We start from the raw sequence: 21,817 nt of genomic DNA on the forward strand, positions 1-21,817 counted from the left end.
GTAACCAGTCAGTCCCGATGCCACAGCTGGTAATATAACAATTGTTTTCACTGTTTACATTGTTTCTCTGTGCAACATGTTTATTTTATGCAACAATGCCCTAAAGTAACTGCAAAATTGCATAGAAAAGTGATAACTATTACCATGCTTCCAGAATGAGATTTTCACTCTGCAGCAGAGTGTGCGCTGATATGAAACTTCCTGGCAGATTAAAACTGTGTGCCGGACCGAGACTCGAACTCGGGACCTTTGCCTTTCACGGGCAAGTGCTCTACCAACTGAGCTACCCAAGCACGACTCATGCCCTGTCCTCACAGCTTCACTTCTGCCAGTACCTCGTCTCCTACCTTCCAAACTTAACAGAAGCTCTCCTGCGAAATATGCAGTGGCGAAGCCATGTCTCCGCAATATCCTTTCTTTCAGGAGTGCTAGTTCTGCGTGTTTCGCAGGAGAGCTTCTGTAAGTTTGGAAGGTAGGAGACGAGGTACTGGCAGAAGTAAAGCTGTGAGGACGGGTCGTGAGTTGTGCTTGGGTAGCTCAGTTGGTAGAGCACTTGGTCGCGAAAGGCAAAGGTCCCGAGTTCGAGTCTCGGTCTGGCACACAGTTTTAATCTGCCAGGAAGTTTCTTATTACCATACTGTTAAGCAAATCAGATATATCAGTGCTTGTGAATATATCCAGAATGGAAAGCCTAGCTGTTGCTACCACAGCTATATTGTGTGGGAAGGAACATGAACCAACACTGCCCAGCACATGCCCAACTGTCAATCACTTTGCTATTCTGTTTGAGGTCCATATATCTTCCATCCAGTGCTTTTCAGTATCATAATGATTTGTCTTTTCATCTATTTATATCTAACAAGTAATATTCTCGCTTTACCAACCACTGGACCTCAGAGTCATCCAGACTTTAGTTACAGTTTTCTGGCATTGTGACTTTCATACATATGAAAATATCGCTAGCAAACAGCTTCATGCAGCTGCCGCCATTTACCAACAGATCACGAAAATGGTGTATCTAGTTGTGTACCTATTTGTTAGACTTCTTATACTGTATATTTCAGTGCCCATTTAAGTATTCATGTGTCACTGCACTTGTGTGTTCAGTCCCTGTTCCTTTCTTAATGTTCTGAAGAAAGGACTTTTAATGTTCCAAAAAGCTCAAGACTGTATGTAGTTAATTTTAAAATTGCAATGCTCAGATAAATTTTGAATAGGAATGGGTGAGGAGTGAAAATTTTCAATTATTCACACAAAAGACTATTAAAACAGAGAATCTTTAAGAATCCCTATAAAATTTATTCGTACAAAAATAATCATTACATATTATAGTAACAACCCAGTCTATAGGTACAAAACAATGTTTACATATGACTTCAACATTAAAACCCATTATTCGGTGTGACAAAACACCATTACTCATCCTCTTAAAATAATGGCTGCCACATCATTCTTTTGGAAGTATACCCTCTCACTACTTCCAAATGAAAGCAATTTTCATCTGCTATTGAACCCACCAACTGACACTACATCTAGTAATGGAAAGTTGTGTGTGCTTTTGGGTCTCGGGTGTTATTGCATGCGCACACTCCTCTATTCCTTCATCCTTACACTTCCACTTGCACCCTCAATTTATCAATGGATGCTTGCACTTGACTTCTCATTGTTGATATTATGTCCTTTGGATCTGGAGCACTTGTTATCGCAGTTCCAGAGACTATCATATTGGCTCCTGCCTGCAAAAGTAAAAGGAAAGTTCCAGAATATCAGGCAATGTTAGAAACTGCCATTAAATTGTAAAAACTGGGTGGAAATACCATGACAGCTGACAGCTGCGATTTATGATTTATATCTCAAGTTGTTTGGAAAGAGTTAACTCAGTTTCATTCATATAAACATTCTTAACACACACAGAGAATTTACAAGTTATGAATGTGATACACTAGTAAATCATGTACACATGCAGGAATGTAATTTATATATCCAAAATGAGAATAAAGCACACAAAATACCAAACAAATGCTCAAAATACACCGCTTTCCTTCAAAATAATGTCACAGTAGATAGCAAGTAATGAAATTTTAGTTACTGTGCATATACAGTGTAGGTGGAAGAACATGTTATTAAATTTTTAAGGGATTTGGGGTTCTACAGGTATGATATTTAATACACAGAGCTTCCACTTTGACAGCAGCAATCAGGTTAACCCAGCTGTGCACAGAGTTGAGCTTGGATGACAGGTACTGATAACTCACTCCATGCTGCTTCAACTTTTTGCCAGAGTTCATAAATAGCAGTTGCTGGTGAGCGGTGACATGCCAGTCTCTTAAAAACCCACGGCCAGGTTTCTTCACTGAGCGAGATATCTGAAGAATGAGCTGGCCAGGACAACAGTCTAGCACCCTCTGTACTGACAAAAAGAGGTTCTTAGTGGTGGGATCGACTTTCTGAAATCATCTATACGCTCATGTGGGTCAGAGTCACTGGTATATTACCCTGAGGCCATTCACCCTCATGGGTTCTAGTTTGCAAGTAATCAACAAATTTTTTTTTGTAATTTTGCTTGTTCTAGAGCTTTAAAATTGAACACAATCATCATTTAAGCACTGGTGTAATGGTTAGCATCCTAGTCTGATGTGAAGATTGTTGTGTCAAATCTTGCTTGGTGCTTCAAAATTTATTTTTAAATCTTTATAGAAATGACAGTTATATTCAATTAATTAGCTTACATTTATTTTTTAATTTCTAATCCTTTGCCACATCATTTTAATCAGAATACTAACTTTTTCACTTGCTATTTTTTCTTCTTCCTATCTTTCTTTTCTCATTTGAAATCTCTGTGCACACAATTTTACTTATTTATATTTATATATATAATATTTAAACACTTTCAAATGTCAATATATCAGTTAAAAAACAGAAGACGAAATAATCTTTGTGTTGGGTGTGCAACAGTGTCAAAATTTTTTTTTTGTTACAAACAAGATGCACTTTTTTGTATGGTAATTGTCATACAAACAATTAAAACAAATTCTTGTTCCACTAAGGACGAAAATGCAGATGAAGATGTAAATGAAAAAAGGAATTGTAAATATTTATTAATGACTGCAATAATATGGGCAAAAATATGACTGCGAATTGGACAAAATTAAATATGTCAATTAAAAAAAAAAAAAATTAAAATCGCATGCATAAATATACTAACTGAAAAAAGATAGGAAGAAAAAATAAGAACAAAGGAAAAAGTTGATATGGTGATTAAAATGACATGACAAACAATTAGAAATAAAAAAAAATACATTTAAACCAACTAATTGAATAAACATAATGATCAAAGTCATTTTGATAAACATTTAAAAATGGAAAAAAATTTGAAGTATCTGCCAAGATTCCATGCCACCAACTGTTACTCATTAGGCTTGTATGCTAACCACTACACCAGAATGCTCACCTAATTATTGTTATTAATTTTAAATCTCCAGAACAGTCACACCAAATTACGAAATTTTTATTTTGTCCCTTACTCTCAAACTGGTGCCTACCATGGTGAATGGCTGCAATCCCAAACTACATCACTGTATAGATAGTTTCAAAAACTGTCACACCCCTGGGGGCCTCTCCTTGAAAGCTTGGCCAGGGAAATAACTACAAAAGGGCACAACCACTGGCCTTCACATTTAAAAACGTAATGCTTGCTATCCACATTACCAGCTCTGAGAGCCAGAGGTGACAATGCTGTCTACCCAATGGCACCCCATGCCATCATGCCAGGTGTTGGGCCTGTATCAGAAACACAAATATAATCTGGCAGTATTAGTTCTCACACATGGATATGTCCATCGTGGTGGAGCACAGAGAACTGGGACATGCATGAAAAAGATTATGCATTACCACTCCTGATTTCAACATTGTTGGGTGGACCACTGTTCCTACAACCCTCTGCTACAGTGTCATGGGAAGCCATAACTCCTGCTTATGCAAGGCACAAAATGATCTGACTGACAAACAACATTCAAATGGGATTTCTGAACAACAAACCCACAACACTGTCTCCTACCTACTTTCTGTAGCTGCACTGAAATGGTAATCATTTGCATATCTGAGCATGTAGTACACTGCATGCCAGTTTGATGTTTCTTGTATGCCATCTCCACGGTGGTGGTGTTATAATGGCCACAGTGTACATTTTAAAGTGAAACATACACATTCCATAATTAATGACAATATAAATGTTAATTATTTTATTTTCATAGTAGGTCTCTGAACACACTCCAACATCAACAACAGTTCTCTGTAAACTAGCTAATAGCTGCAAAATTAATTTAATATTTTCTGTTGGGTTTGTAACAGGCCAGGTCGCAGAGATATTTTTACTGCTTTTCATTTTCACTTATTCTAGTGAAGAACAGAAAGCTACAGATAGCACGGGCTGGAAACAAGCTACAAGGTTCACAGAGCTTCTTGTGGAAATCACACGTACTCTCACAACAGTGTAAGCTTACTGCCGATGCTGTGTACGGATTAAATTTTTATGATATGCTTATTATTTGTTGAAGTAAATTTTGACTTGTTCCAAATCCCTAAAGGTCTATCTCATCAACAGGTACTATAAACAGCAATGAATTGAGTAAATGAAAGCTGCGTCCAATACGGACTGGGAGCACAGGAAAGCTATGCTCAAACTCACACCTACGTACTATCAACAATGACAGACAGTGACAGCGACAATTGACAGGAAGTTAATGCTTGAAAGATTTCAATATATGAAGGAAAGTGTTAAAGAGAAGGAGATTTCAGTAAACTTTCACTGAAGTCCATCCATGCACTTCATATAAAATGAATATTGGTAGTAGTTGCCACAAATAAACAATTAATAAGGTGGGGCAGAGCCCATTCTCAGCAACCAACTCTATAATTAACTTCTGAGCAAGGTTCAAATTTGTACAATTTTTATTCATCAGGTTCTGTGGAATCATGCGAGAAAAAGCTACTTAGTCCCAAAATGAGTAACGAAATAATTTACAGAATGCTGATTAGAATATTTATAAACAAAGAATTAACAGAATAAAAATGGTAATAATGTACAAATAACACACTACAAAGAAAATTTCTTGGCCACTGTGAAGAACTGCTGTGCACAGTACAAGATCACCTTTTTATGGGCCAAGAATATTCCTGACTAGTGCACAGAGTTGCTCCAAAGTATAAAATCATAAGAGATAAAGTGAAAGTAAGTTAAGGAAACAAGCCTTCACGTTTCAGTGCCTGTCATTTGAGATCATGCATAATCAAGAAAGCAGCATTCGGTTTCTCTACAAATCATTGAACATGATACTTCCAACAAAGCCTTCCATTTACCCCAAAGAATTTAAAATGGTTAAATTAACTGAACACGCGACATCATTAAGACAACAGAATACCACTTTCACAATAGATCTGATGGAGCCAGAATGACATTTTCACTCTGCAGCAGAATGTGCACTAATATGAAACTTCCTGGCAGATTAAAACTGTGTGCTGGAACGAGACTCAAACTCGAGACCTTTGCCTTTGGTGGGCCAGTGCTCTACCATCTGAGCTACCCAAGCATGACTCACGACCCGTCCTCACAGCTTTAATCCAACCAGTACCTCATCTCCTACCTTCCAAACTTACCAGAAGCTCTCACGTAGACCTTGCAAAACTAGCACTTCTGGAAGAAGGGATATTGCAGATACATTACTTAGCTACAGCATGGGGATGTATCCAGAATGAGTTCGACACTCAGTCCGGCACATAGTTTTAATCTGCCAAGACATTTCAGATCTCATGGAATTACACTTTCTTTGAGACGTGTGTCTCAACTTAATCTTTGATAATGATATAAGCTGAAGAAAAGAATTAAAATTTATCCCATGGCTGGGACGTGAAACCAGGTCTCCTGCTTCTAGGCAGATGTACTAACCATTACCACCATAGCAGCATGGCTAACTGATAACTTAAGAAGTGTAAAATGGGCTGAAGTCGTGAACTAAAGTTTATGCTAAGGACAGGAATGGACTGGGGTAGTCCATGCAGTTAGGTTAACCATGCTGCTGCGGTAGTGTAATAGTTTTCACATCTGCTTAGTACGCAAGCAACCCAAGTTAAGTTCCAGCTGCGGTATAAATTTTAATTCATTTCTTTAGCTTCTATCATAACCTTCACGATAGTTCTGATTCAGAAATGGTATCACTGGGTTGTGTTGCAGTTAAGCTTTAATTCTCTGAAGGCCACATGATACTGACTAACCTGTTGGCTATATCATATACACTGAAGCGCCAAAAAAACTGGTATGTGCATGCATATTCAAATACAGAGAGATGTAAACATGCAGAATACTGTAACGCCTATATAAGACACCAAGGATATGGCGCAGTTGTTAGATCGGTTACTGCTGCTACAATGGCAGGTTATCAAGATTTAATTGAGTTTGAAAGTGTTGTTATAGTCAGTGCACAACCGACGGGAGGCAGCATCTCCGATCTAGCGATGAAGTGGAGATTTTTCCCATACGACTATTTCACAGGTCTACCATGAATATCAGGAATCCGGTAAAACATCAACTCTCCGACATTACTGCAGTCGGAAAAAGATCCTGGAAGAATGGGACCGACAACGACTGATGACAATAGTTCAATGTGACAGAAGTTTAACCCTTCTGCAAATTGCTGCAGATTTCAATGCTGGGCCATCCACATGTTTCAGTGCATGAACTATTCAACGAAACATCATCGACAGGCTTTCTGTGCTGAAGGCCCATTCGTGTACCCTTGATGACTGCATGACACAAAGCTTTATGCCTCAAACAGGCCTGTCAACATCGACACTGTTGATGAGTGGAAACATGTTACCTGGTCAGGTGAGTTGTTTCAAATTGTATCAAGGGGACGGATGTGTACAAGTATGGAGACACCTCATGAAGCCATGGACCCTGCATGTCAGCAGGGGACTGTTCAAGCTGTTGGAGGCTCTGTAATGGTGTGGGGCATGTGCAGTTGGAGTGGTATGGAACCCCTGATACATCTAGATATGGCTGACAGGTGATATGCACATAAGCATCCTGTCTGATCACCTGCATCCATTCATGTCCATTGTGCATTCCGACGGACTTTGGCAATTAGAGCAGGACAACGCGACACCCCACACACCCAGAACTACTACAGAGTGGCTCCAAGAACACACTTCTGAGTTAAAACACTTTCCGCTGGCCACCAAACTTCCCAAACATGAACATTATTGAGCATATCAGGGATGCCTTGCAACGTGCTGTTCACAAGAAATCTTCATCCCCTCTTACTCCTACAGATTTATGGACAGCTCGCAGGATTCATGGTGTCAGTTCCCTCCAGCACTACTTCAGTCATTAGTCAGGTCCATGTCACATTATGTTGCAGCACTTCGGCATGCTGGCGTGGGCCCTACGCGATATCAGTCATGTGTATGTTTCTTTGGCTCTTCAGTGTATATTCAATAACACATACATAATCTGCAAAGACAGGCTTCTTTGAATCATCTGTCATGTTTAGTAGCAGGGAACTGATATACACTATATAATCAAAAGTATCAGGACACCTATTAGTGGACAATAAAATGGGGTGTGTTAACTATTTGTCCTTATAACAGCTTGAGATCTGCTGGGGATACTTGCCACAAAGTGTCCGAATGTCTGCTCATTTTTCCTCAAGAGCCAAATCCACATAATGTAGTGATGTCGGACACTAGAGTCTGGAGTAAAGGCAATATTATAGCTCATCCCAAAGGTGTTCCACTGAGTTCACATCAGGATTCTGGGCAGGCTAGTCCATTTCAGAAATCTTACTGTCCACAAGCCACTGTGTCACAAATGTTGCTTTATGACACGGTGCATTGTCACGCTGATGCAATCACTGTCTTTGAATTATTCCTCTGCTATATGCAGTACACACTGCTATAAAATATGTTCATATTCTACCCCATGTGTGTTCTCTAAAAAGCAATAGGGGGACCACGCTCCAATCAAGAAAAACACTCCTATACTTTAACACCCTCTCCGTGCTTCACTCTTGGTACTTCACATGACGGCAGGTGTTTGCCAAATCTAAATCCTCCAGTCGGATTGCCACAGGGTACAGTGTGATTCATCACTCCAAATCACTCATTTCCAGTCATCCACTGTCCAGTGGCATCAATCTTTACACTAAATTGAATGTCATTTAGCACTGATTACAGAAATCTCTCACGAGATGCTGCTCAACCACTGCAAACCACTTTTTTAACCTCCTTATGCAACATTGCTGTGCTAGCTGATGTCTGGGAACACTTTGGAATTCAAGAGTGATTCCTTGTAATTAAAGATATTTATTTTTACGTCTACCCTGCACAATGCTGGATGGTTCCCGTCATCTATACACGAGGTCTGCTTTGTCTCTGTTTGGCTGTGGTTGTTCCTACTAGTTTCCACTTCACAGTCACATGAACAGTAAGCAGGGGCAGCTGTAGAAGGGTTTAGATGTCCCTGATGGAATGGTCACTTGACATCATCCAATGACTAATCCACATTCCAAGTCTCTGAACCGTCGTGACTGATCAATTTTAATGTTGTTACATTACTGCTTCTACACTAACTACATAACTTTCTCCACCTCATTTTATAATGGCAGGTCATCTCTTGTAATATCTAACAGTATATTCTGTATTACATCAGGAATCCAGATACTTTTAATCAGACAGTCTATATGAACAAAAACAACAGACCCAGAGTAGAGGCCAGTGACAAAGCCCCGTCCCACAAGTTTGTAAAGTAAAGGAGTAGTAACCAGACTGGGAAAAAGTATTGTTTGTAAGCAAAAATATGTAGGTACGAGAGAAGTACTGGAAGTCATACATGTGTCAGGGTGGATAGTGAATCACATCTATCGCTCAGTTGGTAACAGCACTGCCTGAAAAGGGAATGGTCCTGAGTCCAAGTACTGGTCTGATACACAAGTTTAACTGTGTTTGGATCTTTCAAAAGAGAGTGCACTCTGCAGCAGAGTGAAAGATTCTTTCTAAAATTGTGTAGTTCATGGCAAATATTTTTACCCCCTTTAAACCTAATGTGGACATCAGGCTATGCTATGACACCACACCTGACATTTTCTACTCATATTTCGTGGCTTAGCCAACTAAATCAAAATATTGGGTTGGAATGTAACCTACAGCTTAAGCTCCACTAGAGATCAGTGTTTCATCCAAACAACATTGCATATTCATACAAAGTCAATTACAACATGGGAAACTTGGATGGCCAGACAGGGATAGGATCCATTGTTCTCCCTCCCCAACCTACCAAAGAAGTAGTTTAAGTGATGAGCAATGGTACATAATGACTGATAGTGCTGAACAGTATGTGGGTCACAAACAGTTTAACTTCAATGCCCCCTCACAGGTCATTACTGACGATTTTGTGACAACTTTCAAGCAAAGAAGAAACTATGCAAGTGGATACTTCAAAAGAAAATTTAACTGTGCACACCAAATGTTAAAAGGATTACAAACACTAGAAACCACCCAAGTACAGACAACTAGGGAAATGGCAAAGTAGAGCAGTGCAAAGACTGAAGATAAAGGAACTTAAAGAAAAATTAACAACTGAGTTAACTGTGGTTCAGCAGGCAATAAATGACCACCCACAGTAGAGGCATGGAAGTCTCATATTACAAGCAAAAGATAAGAGACTTGGGAGAAATTAGAAACAGATCAAGAAGAAAGTGCTACTGATGTGAATACTCAATATTAGCAGTAAGATGCTAAGAAAAGTCCATTCTAAACAAGAAATGATTAAAAGTACTGGGCATGGGCATTTGCTGAAATTCTTACATGTTCATGGAAGTACACTTCTACAGAGCCCTTGGAAGTTCCTCAGTGGGTTTAAATATGGATATCTGATATTCCATTGTAAGCTATGAGAGCAAACTGAGTGCATAAAGAAACATGTCATGCACAGAACATCAGGTGTTCCAATGAGAACAACTGTATATGGATTGCATGCAGGTAACAAGTGTACTGAATACAGAATGAACCACAGAGATGTGACTGACCATTATATAACCAGAGTTTGAGAGATGTAACTCATGGAACACATCTTCTGAAAGCAGGTTAATTTTATTCTGGACTCCAATACACTGTATCATTCCCCACACTTTTGGATACAAAATCCAAGTTTCAACATAATTTCCCTTCAATGTGGAAGCCTTATACTGCCTTACTGGGAGGGCCTGTATGCTCAGACTCTCTAGTGGTTGACATCACAGCTAACGTCTTACTGCATCAATAACCTCCCCGTCATCCACATATTGCTTCTTGCTAATTCCAGCCTTCATTGGGCCAAACAGATGGAAGTCAGAAGGTGCAAGATCTGGGCTGTAGGCTGGATGATGAATGGTCCCATGCAGTTTTGTGAGCTCCTCTCGGGTGGGCTGACTTTTGCAAGGCCTTGCGTTGTCATAGAGAAGGAATATTTCGTTTGCATTTTTGTGGTGATGAGCACACTAATGTCATTTACTTAATTTTCTGAGGGTAGCACAATACACTTCAAAGTTGATCGTTGAACGATGAGGAAGGACATTAAATAGATTAACTTCTTCAGGGTCCCACAAGACTATTGCTATGACGTCACCAGCTGAGCATGAAGCTTTGAACTATTTCTTCAAGGAGAGGTGGTGTGGGGCTACTCCATGGATTGCCATTTTGTTTCCAGTTGGAATTTATGAACCCATGTTTCATACCTGTGACTATACTTGACGAAAAATTGTCACGATTAGCCTCAGTGTGCAAGGAGTTCTACACAAATGGTCCTTCATTGCTCTTTATGGTCTTCTATTAAGTGGATAGGAACCCAGTGGTCATACACCTTTGAGTATCCCAACTCATGGACAAAGCGGTTAGAACTGCCAACAGAGATGTCAAACTGTTTAGCGAGGTGTTCGAGTGTGATCCATCTATCATCCAAAACTAAAGTGTTCCAGCAATGCAGGAATCACAGCTGGCCAGAATGCTGGAATGAGACATGTCTATGCAACCTTGAACCTTGTTGTGATGATAGATGCATTGCCCAAAGACCTATTGCACTTTTGTTCACTGTCAGGTATACGTAGACATTTTGTGAACTCCTATGAATATCCACAATGCTCTGGTTTTCTGCCAAAAGAAACTCAATGACAGCTCTCTACCTCGAACACATCTCTATTAGAGACAGCATTTTTAAGCCTATGGATAGTGCTGCCACCTATTGGAACTTCTTGAAACTATGGGGGTTGAAGTGGGTATACTCCACAATGCCGTAGAGCAAATTCTGCAGTTTTTCAACCAAAATTGGCTGAGAGAAAAAGTGTTTAATTACATAATGAAGGCCCTTCATAAATCCTTGACACCTCAGTATCATCCGATGGTGACCATGTAGCTGAAATACTTTGCCAGAGTAAAACTATTTTAACATGTAATGGTGCAATAAATATTGCAAAAAGTTGCCCAATGCGTAATATATTTAAAATTGAATATTCAAGTCATCTCAAATGAAAGTGTTTCTGGGACTGGTACCCAAATATAATACTCAACGCAACGACATTTACATTAGTAGATGCTACAAATCTTTCAATGGTAATATCTACACATCTCAACACATGCTCAACAGCTAAGTTCCCCATTCGGTGCGGCAGTCCTGTTTCATCAGTTATTGTACAACAGGAGGAGGGATGGGTGACAACAACATGCAACACCTATCAACACAGGAAAGAAGTCTGATGAAGCAAGGCAGTGATGAGAAATTACATCTATCAGTATGTGAAGGATACACAGAAGTTTACTCTCTAGAGTAATGCCTAAAAGAGGCAGCTACCTGTTCCACAGGCCAATCAGCCTTCCCACTGAAAATGTGTGCTCTCTTCCACAAACAGCTTAATCTGCATGCTCTTCACTTGGAAGATATATCCATTTGTGCCAAAAAATACTGTAACTGCAATCAGAAAATGTCCTTTAGTGTCCTGTTTGAGCAGAAGTATACTTTTCTGTTTTCATTTTTTACTCTGTGCATCTGCAAATAGTGTCCTCTTCAGTCTATCACAGACGCATCAGGCTCACAAACAGCACAAGCAACTATATCATTTACTAACACTTCCTTAACATTATCATGAACAATTAAGGAAGTGTGGCATATTTTGTATCAAAAACTCCTACAAACTGTCGCAAGAGTGTACTGCCATGCTGGAAAAAGTGCACAATGTGAACTGAGTCAACCACACTACAGTTCTCAGCATTACTCTTACAAGAACATAAAATTTTCAAAAAGTGGCTCTGAGCACATGGGACTTAACTTCTGAGGTCATCAGTCCCCCAGAACTTAGAACTACTTAAACCTAACTAACCTAAGGACATCGCACACATCCAAGCCAGGGGCAGGATTCGAACCTGCAACCGTAGCGGTCGCGCGGTTCCAGACTGAAGCGCCTAGAACCGCTCGGCCACCCCGGCCGGCTAAAATTTTCAATTAAATTGTATGTTTTCTTAGAAATGTATAAATATTACTAGGTATGGATATACAGCTAGATTTCATTTTAAATTTGAAATCAGAGTAACCTGAGATGTGACAACCTTCTTGGCTTAAAATATGTTTGAAATCACTCACTCTTGCCCCGCCAATTTTAAATAAACTTCTCCCAGTTTTATCTTTCAAGGTTGATCAATTTCAGAAATATCATAGGAAAATATCTGGTCAAACAGGATAAATCGTGCAAGAAATTACAATTAAAATGTTCAGGTATCAGCCTCCCTAGGAGGTTCGAGAAATAGCTAAACATTTTTGATCCTTACAGTATGAACTTGACACATGGTAACATTTCTAGAAATTACTGCTGACATTTTTTCTAAAATAGAATGCACTGTTTTCAAGACCACAGTGCATCTCTTAAACCCAAAAAAATACCGTAATTCAGGCGTTACTGCATTTTTCTGTTCACGAACAGGGTGCTATTTTACATAATTACGAAAATGTGTGCAGTAGCAACATATTTATATTATTACCTGGAATGAGTTACATTGAAAAACATTTCCATAAATGCAAAGTTCTGTTAAAATTTTCTATTACTGAATTCTCTTTTAGCATTTCATGTTATTTTGCGTAATAAACAATGTAAAATTACTAACAAATACCGTTAATTCAACAAACCTCAGCACACTGCTGTATTGTGGATGGCCCCACGCCACCATCTACCTCTATGTCCAGCGCAGGATAATTTTCACGCAACCATCTGACTTTTTCCATCATGTCAGACATGAATTTTTGGCCACCGAATCCTGGTTCCACAGTCATCACTAGAATCATGTCTGCGACATCAACATACTCCTTGACAGCTTCAACTGACGTGCCTGGTTTCAGGGCTACTCCAACCTAGACATGTTTAACTGCAGCATTACCATCTGCTAAATACTTCTATACCGGTAAGCTCTGTGTGTCATTGAGTTTGTAAGTTATCACCTATGTTGCTCACCTTCATGCCTGCTTCTCTTACCCTTCGGCACGTTTCATTTACGTCCTCCGAAGCCTCAACATGAAATGTGTACTGGTTTACTCCTGCATCTGCCATAGGATCTATCCACTGAAAAAGTTTGGACCTTCAACTTTCAGACATATGTCCGATAGACAAAGTTGCAAGCAAATTAATGAGGAAATCAGTAACAAACGCACCTGGTCAGGATTCGAAACCATCATGTGTGTTTCGAAAAATGTTTTAGGAATCTTAGCCCTTAAGCATTTGACTACCGGATGACCAAATGTTATGTTGGGGACAAAATGACCGTCCATAACATCCAAATGTAAATAATCTGCACCAGCATCAACAAGACGCTTCGATTCATCATGTAATTTAGCAAGATCAGCATTTAAGACGGATGGTCCTATTTTACATGTCACGCCGTCTCCCATGACGATAAAATTCTAACCTAAACACCAACTACTATCAAAACATACGAAATGCAAAGAGTATCCATAACGCTACACAGAGCTTATAGAAGAACAAATACTGGAGCTGGCCACTGTGTTCATCTCGAAGTATCGAAACATTAGCGGTATGAGCCGAAGCAAGCCAGATTGAAAATACCTACGCCTACGTTACTGAAGCATTTCATGGAAGTTAGATGTCTTGTTACTTCAGCATACTGTGCTTATAGTTTTCATACATCCACATACATTTGTAAATTTTGATTGCGAAGTACAATATCGCTTATTAATATTTGTTATAATTTATTTACAGTGATTTTGCAGCTTTAAAATCAAGGCATCATATAAACAAGTTCTGATCTTTTTTTGGGTAACACTCATTCAAACATAAACAGGAACTTAATAAAACACACACAGATATCGTAAATTCAGAGTCAATACTGTTTTTCCTCCCTTGTTCAGAAATGTTCTCAAGATACCAGTTTTATTATGTCAGTTGTTAATTTTTAACTTCTGTTTTAGATACTTACAACGTAAACTAATTATCAAAAAGTTTTAGCAGCACATGAACATATAGTACTATAAAATTTAAAATTGGTCTCTTAAGTCTGGTATATATGCCTACACATATTCTAATCTTTTTTCAGTAATATTTTTTAAATATTACATGTAAATTTTTACATCCTTCAGATGAATGGCAACTGTGCATTTTCAATGTGTTCACTTCAACTCAATACAACTTATTACATAAATATCATGTAGAATCTGGTAGTATCTATCTATTTATATTATAGAGGGCACATGTACTTTACAATAGGAGTTTATCGGACGCCACTGATTCAATAGCCCTGGGCTCATGCTCATCAGCTAAAATCGACCATAAATTTAGCACAGTGGAAACCCAAGCAACAGAAATATGATCTCAGTCAAACATGATAGTTCAACAAAAGTGCACTTCATCATTCGGATTTGGGGACCATATCATCATGCAAGGAAGAATCAGAACTTCCTAAAACTTTGCAAAAAACAAGAAACAAATGTCTTGACACTGTTAATATAGTGACATTAACTAAAACAGGAAAACTCAAGGTACTGATGGATACTAATGATAGATTTGGACAACTGATACTAACAGTACAATTAAGACATTCTCATTATTCTGGTCATTTTGCTTCAAGTGGATATTGCATATATGAATGAGGACCTACAGTAAAACTCAAAAACAATAATTTACAAATTTGCATTTGTGGAACATAATAGACCTAGTGTCTAGTGCTCGACAACTCATTTCACGTCTCCTACAGAGCACCTCTCTTTTCTCATAGCTAAATCCACAAACAGTGTCTGTATGCTATTGAAAGCACATGATGCAATGAACCTGAAAAATAAAAATTGATACATTCTGGTGACAAGTGGAATGAACATTTGCCAAGATAGACCAGGACCATTTTAAGATTTGGTGACTTTGATGCACAAATCAACGGGCAATGGGAATATAAACAGCAGCATCAGAAAATTCTCAATGCACATGCCAATAGAGAGCATCTAATAAATACATGTAGAATGGTCATCATTCAAAACTGCCCACACTCTATAAGAAACTTCCATAGAAAATATTCACACAGTAATCATCGATCAACTACATGGGCTAATACCACATCAAAGCAGCAATCATTAGAAAATTCTCTCAATAAATCATGAATGTAAGGGTACATAAGGGTCTGACCGTCATCTTCCTCAATGTTAGTTACAGAACTAACAGGAAAAATATGAGACACATAAAATATCATTTAGTGATACAGAGTGATTAAAAAGCATGCTCAGGAATTTATACCATAAATCCAGACAAACATCCAAACACCAGAGGCTCGAGCTCATTGTAGTATGAGTAGAGAAATGTAGCGTTTATCTACAAAAATGTAAATACAGATGATAGATCCAAGAATATGATAGAGCCCTCGAAGTCCACATTCAAACCTGAAAAAACTGAAATAACTCCCAAAAGTTTTTGAAATAAAACATAAAAAATTCAAAACAACCAGGCAAATTGAACACATATACTACTCCAATAGAATGGAAGAAATCGACAGTAAATTTCAAACAGAACACGCGAAATTTATATGGTTCTTTTAGAGGTGAACTAACAAGCTAAAAAACACATAGTACTCATGTCTGCCACCTGGCTGAACACTCAAGATGAATTCAAAGACCAATTGTGACATTCTAAGACAACAAATAAAACTCATGCAGTAATATTTTGTGAGTCCACAGTCATCTGATATATACAATATAACAAGAAACTCTTGTGAAGCTGAGACATGATTGTTAACCACAGTGTCAAAGCCATCAAGAAATCCAAATGATGGAATGGAAACTATCGAAGAAGGTGCCTCGCTGCAGAAGAGGTGAGAATGTATTCCCTGATGGAATAATTTAGTTGCATTGCACAGGAAATACATTTATGCAACACTAATGGAAGACTCACGATTATCCCAGATAATCTTGGCTATCTTAAATGGAACACTACCACGGAAGTACAGTGGCTAGCTAAGACCCAAAATGATCTTACGGAAGTTGCTGTTGACCCAGTGGAAACTATGTGGACAAGGTAAAAACTTTCAGAAACTCATATCCAAACAACAAGCAGAAAGGCATCTGAAAGTGAAAAAGTCATGGATAACATAAAGACAAGATAAAGAAGTATTGAGATATGGGAAGATAAGAAGACCAAGAAGCCTGAGCTACCCAATGGATCAATCTTCAAAGGGTCAAGTAAAATAACAATAAGACTAGCACTTTAATAGTTACAGAAGTCTACCAAAGAATAGGCACATTGACATTCAAATATGGAAATGGGACTTGTACAGTCATGAAAAAGAAGAAATAACATATACACATGTCTGACGTGAGATTCTTAAGATCAGTTCAATCTGAAGCATGATGTGAAGAAATGAAGATATCAGAATCACAAAACAACTTCATGCAACTACAGCTACTGACATGATAATGGTGAGATAGGAAAACAAGAAGACCAAAGCTACATAATGGTTCTTTATGCTCTTAGAAGGGACAAGTTAAGTTTTACAAGGTAGTCAGAAACAGTCTGAAAGGCCTCTAAGGATGTTGCAGTATAGGTTGTGGTGATACATAATTGTTAACAAAAAATAGTTTTGTTATGTTGTTTCTGAGTTAATTAGCACTGAAGATCGCCAATAAGATTATTGTGTTCACAAATTCAAGCAGGCCACCAGAGAAGGTGTCACCAAATGTTTTCTATGTTTGGTTTCCTGAAACCAAACAAGAGATCAGTCCAAGGATTGGACAGGGCATAGCAGTAAGGATCAAACCTTAGCCAAAGTCTGAGCAGTCTCGTGCACTGTCATCTGCACTATGAGAACAACTGACACTAACTGTATCTGGCGGGCTGGCTGACTGACAGTATCTGCATGTCGATGTCCCATTTCTAGAACATTCGTGCGAAGAATGCGCAGGCGCGGAAATCATGCATGTGCAAATGATTTGCAGATAGATGGTGCCATATTCAAACGCCCTCTGCTGAAAATCACAGAGTGGTCTCCTGCATGTGCATTGTACACTGCGTTTACTAACAGTGTGGCCAGACGTTACTCACGAAAGACCGTACTAGACCAATGTTATGAAGGGGCTGTTATCGAAAAATTTTGATTTTCGCCTGGTGATTTAATAGCTGCCAATGCAGCGTTCTAGGCTGTGCTCAGTTGAAATTCCATATCCCTGTCTATGAGATTATTGGCTGTATGGATATGTATTGCTTCCTCAATGACACAATCCCAGAAAGATGATGCCCGGGATAAAACTTCCATCTTTTCATAAATCATGCGATGTCCTGTATTCAGACAGTGTTCAGCAACTGCCGACTTTTCCAGTTGACGAAGGCGTGTATGACGCTGATGTTTTCTGCGGTATGTGGATGATACATTTGTGGTGTGGCCACATAAACTGATACTCTATCTACGTTTCTTCAGCATCTGAATTCGCTCCATCCGAATATAAAATTCACAATGCAAGTGGAAAAAGACGTACTTTACCTTTTCGTGATGTTTTGATACGAAGGAAAGCAGATGGAACCTTGGGGCACAGATCCTGTAGGCCTACTGAGTGAAATACAACAAAATGGTTATCCTGAGAGACAGATATGCAATGCATTCAGGACCAGGCGAGTTCAATATCTGGAACAGAATGAAGATACGAAGACACCCATCACTTTGGCCTTGTTTCTGTATTTTGGTACCATGTTGTCAAGAATCGGAAGTTCTCGGAAGATGTGGCATTAAGTGTGTTTTTCAACCATCTGAAAACTGAGAAACCTGTTGGGTTCGGTTAAGGATGATCTTGGACTCAGGAAATGTGGTGTGTACAAGATTCCTTGTCAGTGTGGGGCAGCATATATAGGCCAGACATGTCGCACAGTACAAGAACGCTGTGATGAACATCAGCGCCATACACGCCTCGTCAACCAGAAAAGTAGGCAATTGCTGAACACTGACTGTATACAGGACATGACACGGTTTGTGAAAGATGGAAGTTTTGTACCCATCATCTTTCTGGGATTGCATCATTAAGGAAGCAATACATATCCATACAGCCAATATTCTCATCAACAGGGATATGGAATTTCAACTGAGCACAGCCTGGAACCCTTTATTGGCTGCTGTTAAATCACGACGCGAAAATCAAGATTTTTCAATGACAGACCCATCATAAGATTGGACTAGTACAGTCTTTGGTGAGTAACGTTTGGCCGCACTCGACAAACGCAGCATACAGCGGACATGCAGGAGAGCCACTCTGCGATTTTGGGCAGAGGGCGTTTGAATATGGCACCATCTATTTGCTAATCGTTTGCTCATGCGCGATTTGCGCCCCTGCGCATTCTTTGCGCGCATGTTCTAGAAATGGGGCGTCGCCTTGGGATACCATCAATCGTACCTAGCCACCAGCAAGGTTGAACCACCTGAAGATGTCAGGCAGTTGCTCCAATTAAATATTATGCAATTCGCACAATGTGATCCGGTGGCAAACCCGTGAAGACTATTTACAGCATACCTGCTCGGAAAGTTTGAAGTGTCACAACTATATGATTTTTCAGCCATTTTCTGGAAGTTTTTAATTATTTATTTGTTTAGTTTTATGTAGAATGTTTCTCTCTTTTCATTCTTAGTTTTCTGTATTTTCTGTAAATGTTAAATGCCTGAGTGATATCTTTGAAAAGGGCACAATTGATTTCTTTCCCAACTTTCACATAATCCAAGTGTACACTCCAATCTATACTGGTCTCTTTTTGTGAACGGAACATTAAATCGTGAACTTCCTCCTTCCTCCCTTCCACTGAACAGAATTTTAGGATTATGAATAATTAAACACTAGTGTTAGTACTTTACCAATGATTCAATTTTAGTAAACATAAAATACTAGTAATGAGCAGCTATCAGTACTCTGTCTCTGCTTGCTGTACTAAGAATGTTCCTGACTATATTAATGTATCTGAAATAGGCACAGCAGCAACAGTTACTTTCTTGTGCAAAAACCACACGTTGAACAATATATAGAGCATGTGTACAGCTATGTCCACCAAAATATATATAGGGTTTGTATTAGCATGAACCAAATTTTTCAGTTTAAGGCTAAATATGCTTTTCAATGGGAAATGTTTTAATTTGACTATAAACTTATTACACTCTGCAAATTTTTTTCTGTAAGTTGTTGATACATTTGCAAAATACGACTTGATGTGGCTCACCTGAAAGTAGGTTCTTTTAATATATTCTGTCCAAAGACTCCAATAATTATGTGTATATACATTGAAGCGCCAAGGAAACTGGTATGGACATGCGTAATCAAATATAGAGATATGTAAACAGGCAGAATACGGCGCTGCTCTCGACAACGTCTACATAAGACAACAAGTGTCTGATGCAGTTGTCAGATCGGTTACTGCTGCTACAATGCCAGGTTATCAAGATTTAAATGTGTTTGAACGTGGTGTTATAGTCGGTGCACGAGCGATGGGAGATAGCATCTCTGAGGTAGCGATGAAGAGGGGATTTCCCCATATGAAAATTTCACTAGTCTAGCGAGAATATCCGGAATTCGGTAAAACATCGAATCTCCGACATCACTGTGGCTGGAAAATGATCCTTCAAGAACAGGATCAACAAAGACTGAAGAGAATCGTTCAATATGACGATGTGCAACCCCTCCACAAAATGCTGCAGATTTCAATGCAGGGCCATCAACAAGTGTCAGCATACAAACCGTTCAACGAAACATCATCGATATGGGCTTTGCGACCTGAAGGCGCAATTGTGTACCCTTGATGACTGCACAACACAAAGCTTTATGCCTCTTCTGGGTCTATTAAAACTGGCATTGGACTGTCAGTGACTGGGAAGATGTTGGATGAATTTCGTTTCAAATGGTATTGAGTGGATGGACATGTATGGGTATAGAGAGAACCTCATGAATCTATGGACCCTGCATATCATCAAGGGACTGTTCAAACTGTTGGGTACACAAATTTGGTTATGTACACATTTGTAGGAGGTATCTTATGACTTTTGCACCTCAGTGTATAGTAAAATAGATGTATATGTTGTAATGCACAAGTGTACTTGACTCTTAATAATAAATTTACATATTAGACTTCTAAATGCACTGGAGAGCCAAAGAAACTGGTACACCTACCTAATATCGTTTAGGGCCCCGTGAGCACACAGAAGTGTACAAATGTACACTGTTGGGTACACAATTGCGCCTTCAGGTCACAAAGCCCATATCGATGATGTTTTGTTGAACGGTTTGTATGCTGACACTTGTGGAGCACGTGCAGTTGGAGTGATATGGGGCTCCTGATACATCTAGATACTACTCTGATAGGTGACACGTACATAAGCATCCTGTCTGATCACCTACATCTATTCATATCCATTGCACAGTCCAACGGACTTGAGGATTTCCAGCAGGGCGATTCGACATCCCTCACTGCCAGAACTGCTACAGAGTGGCTTCAGGAACACTCTCCCAAGTTTAAACACTTGTGCTGACCACCAAACACCCCAGACATGAACATTATTGAGCATATCTGGGATGCCTTGCAACATGCTGTTCAGAAGAGATCACCACCCCCTAGTACTCTAACGAATTTATGGACAGCCCAGCAGGATTCGTGGTGTCAGTTGCCTCCAGCACTACTTCAGATATTAGTCGTGTCCATTGCAGATCGTGTTGCAGCACTTCTGTGTGCTCACGGGGCCCTAAACGATATTAGGTAGGTGTACCAGTTTCTTTGGCTCTCCAGTGTATTTAGCAGTCTAATATGTAAATTTATTATTAATAGTCAAGTACACTTGTGCATTACAACATATACATCTATTTTACTATACACTGAGGTGCAAAAGTCATAAGATACCTCCTACAACTGTGTCGGAGCTCCTTTTGTCCAGCATAGTGCAGCAACTCCATGGCATGGACTCCACAAGGCTTTGGTAGTCTCCTGCAGAAATACTGAGCCATGCTGTCTTTACAGCCGTCCATAATTGTGGGAGTATTTCCAGTGTAGGGTTTTGTGCACGAACTGATATTTCTATAACATCCCATGTCAGGTGACGTGGGCTGCCAAATTGTTCCCTCAAATTGTCCAGGATGTTCTTCAAACTAGTTGCAAACAATTGTGACCCAGTCAGATGGAGCACTGTCATCTATAAAAATTACATTGATGTCTGCGAACGTGAAGTCGACGAGTGGCTGAAAATGGTCTCTAGGTAGCCAAAAATACCAATTTCGAGTCAATGACCGGTTCAGTTTGAC

General features: G+C 39.2%; 1 protein-coding gene and 1 non-coding gene across 2 annotated transcripts; both read right to left on the reverse strand.

The window, feature by feature from the left end:
* Nucleotides 1–219: 219 nt before the first annotated feature.
* Trnas-uga (transfer RNA serine (anticodon UGA)) lies at nucleotides 220–294 on the reverse strand. The gene has a single exon. It is a non-coding gene; the product is annotated as a tRNA-Ser (tRNA).
* Nucleotides 295–1,278: 984 nt separating this feature from the next.
* On the reverse strand, nucleotides 1,279–14,017 carry LOC126210254 (ribulose-phosphate 3-epimerase). The gene is made up of 4 exons (XM_049939445.1): nucleotides 13,721–14,017; nucleotides 13,524–13,631; nucleotides 13,202–13,423; nucleotides 1,279–1,736 (listed from the first exon to the last, which is right to left on the reverse strand). The coding sequence occupies exons 1-4, from the start codon at nucleotides 13,955–13,957 to the stop codon at nucleotides 1,608–1,610; spliced, it is 696 nt and encodes a 231-aa protein (XP_049795402.1). The 5' UTR covers nucleotides 13,958–14,017; the 3' UTR covers nucleotides 1,279–1,607.
* Nucleotides 14,018–21,817: the final 7,800 nt, after the last annotated feature.

This window comes from Schistocerca nitens, chromosome 10 (assembly GCF_023898315.1).
Source record: "Schistocerca nitens isolate TAMUIC-IGC-003100 chromosome 10, iqSchNite1.1, whole genome shotgun sequence".
Classification (NCBI taxonomy): Eukaryota; Metazoa; Arthropoda; class Insecta; order Orthoptera; family Acrididae; genus Schistocerca; species Schistocerca nitens.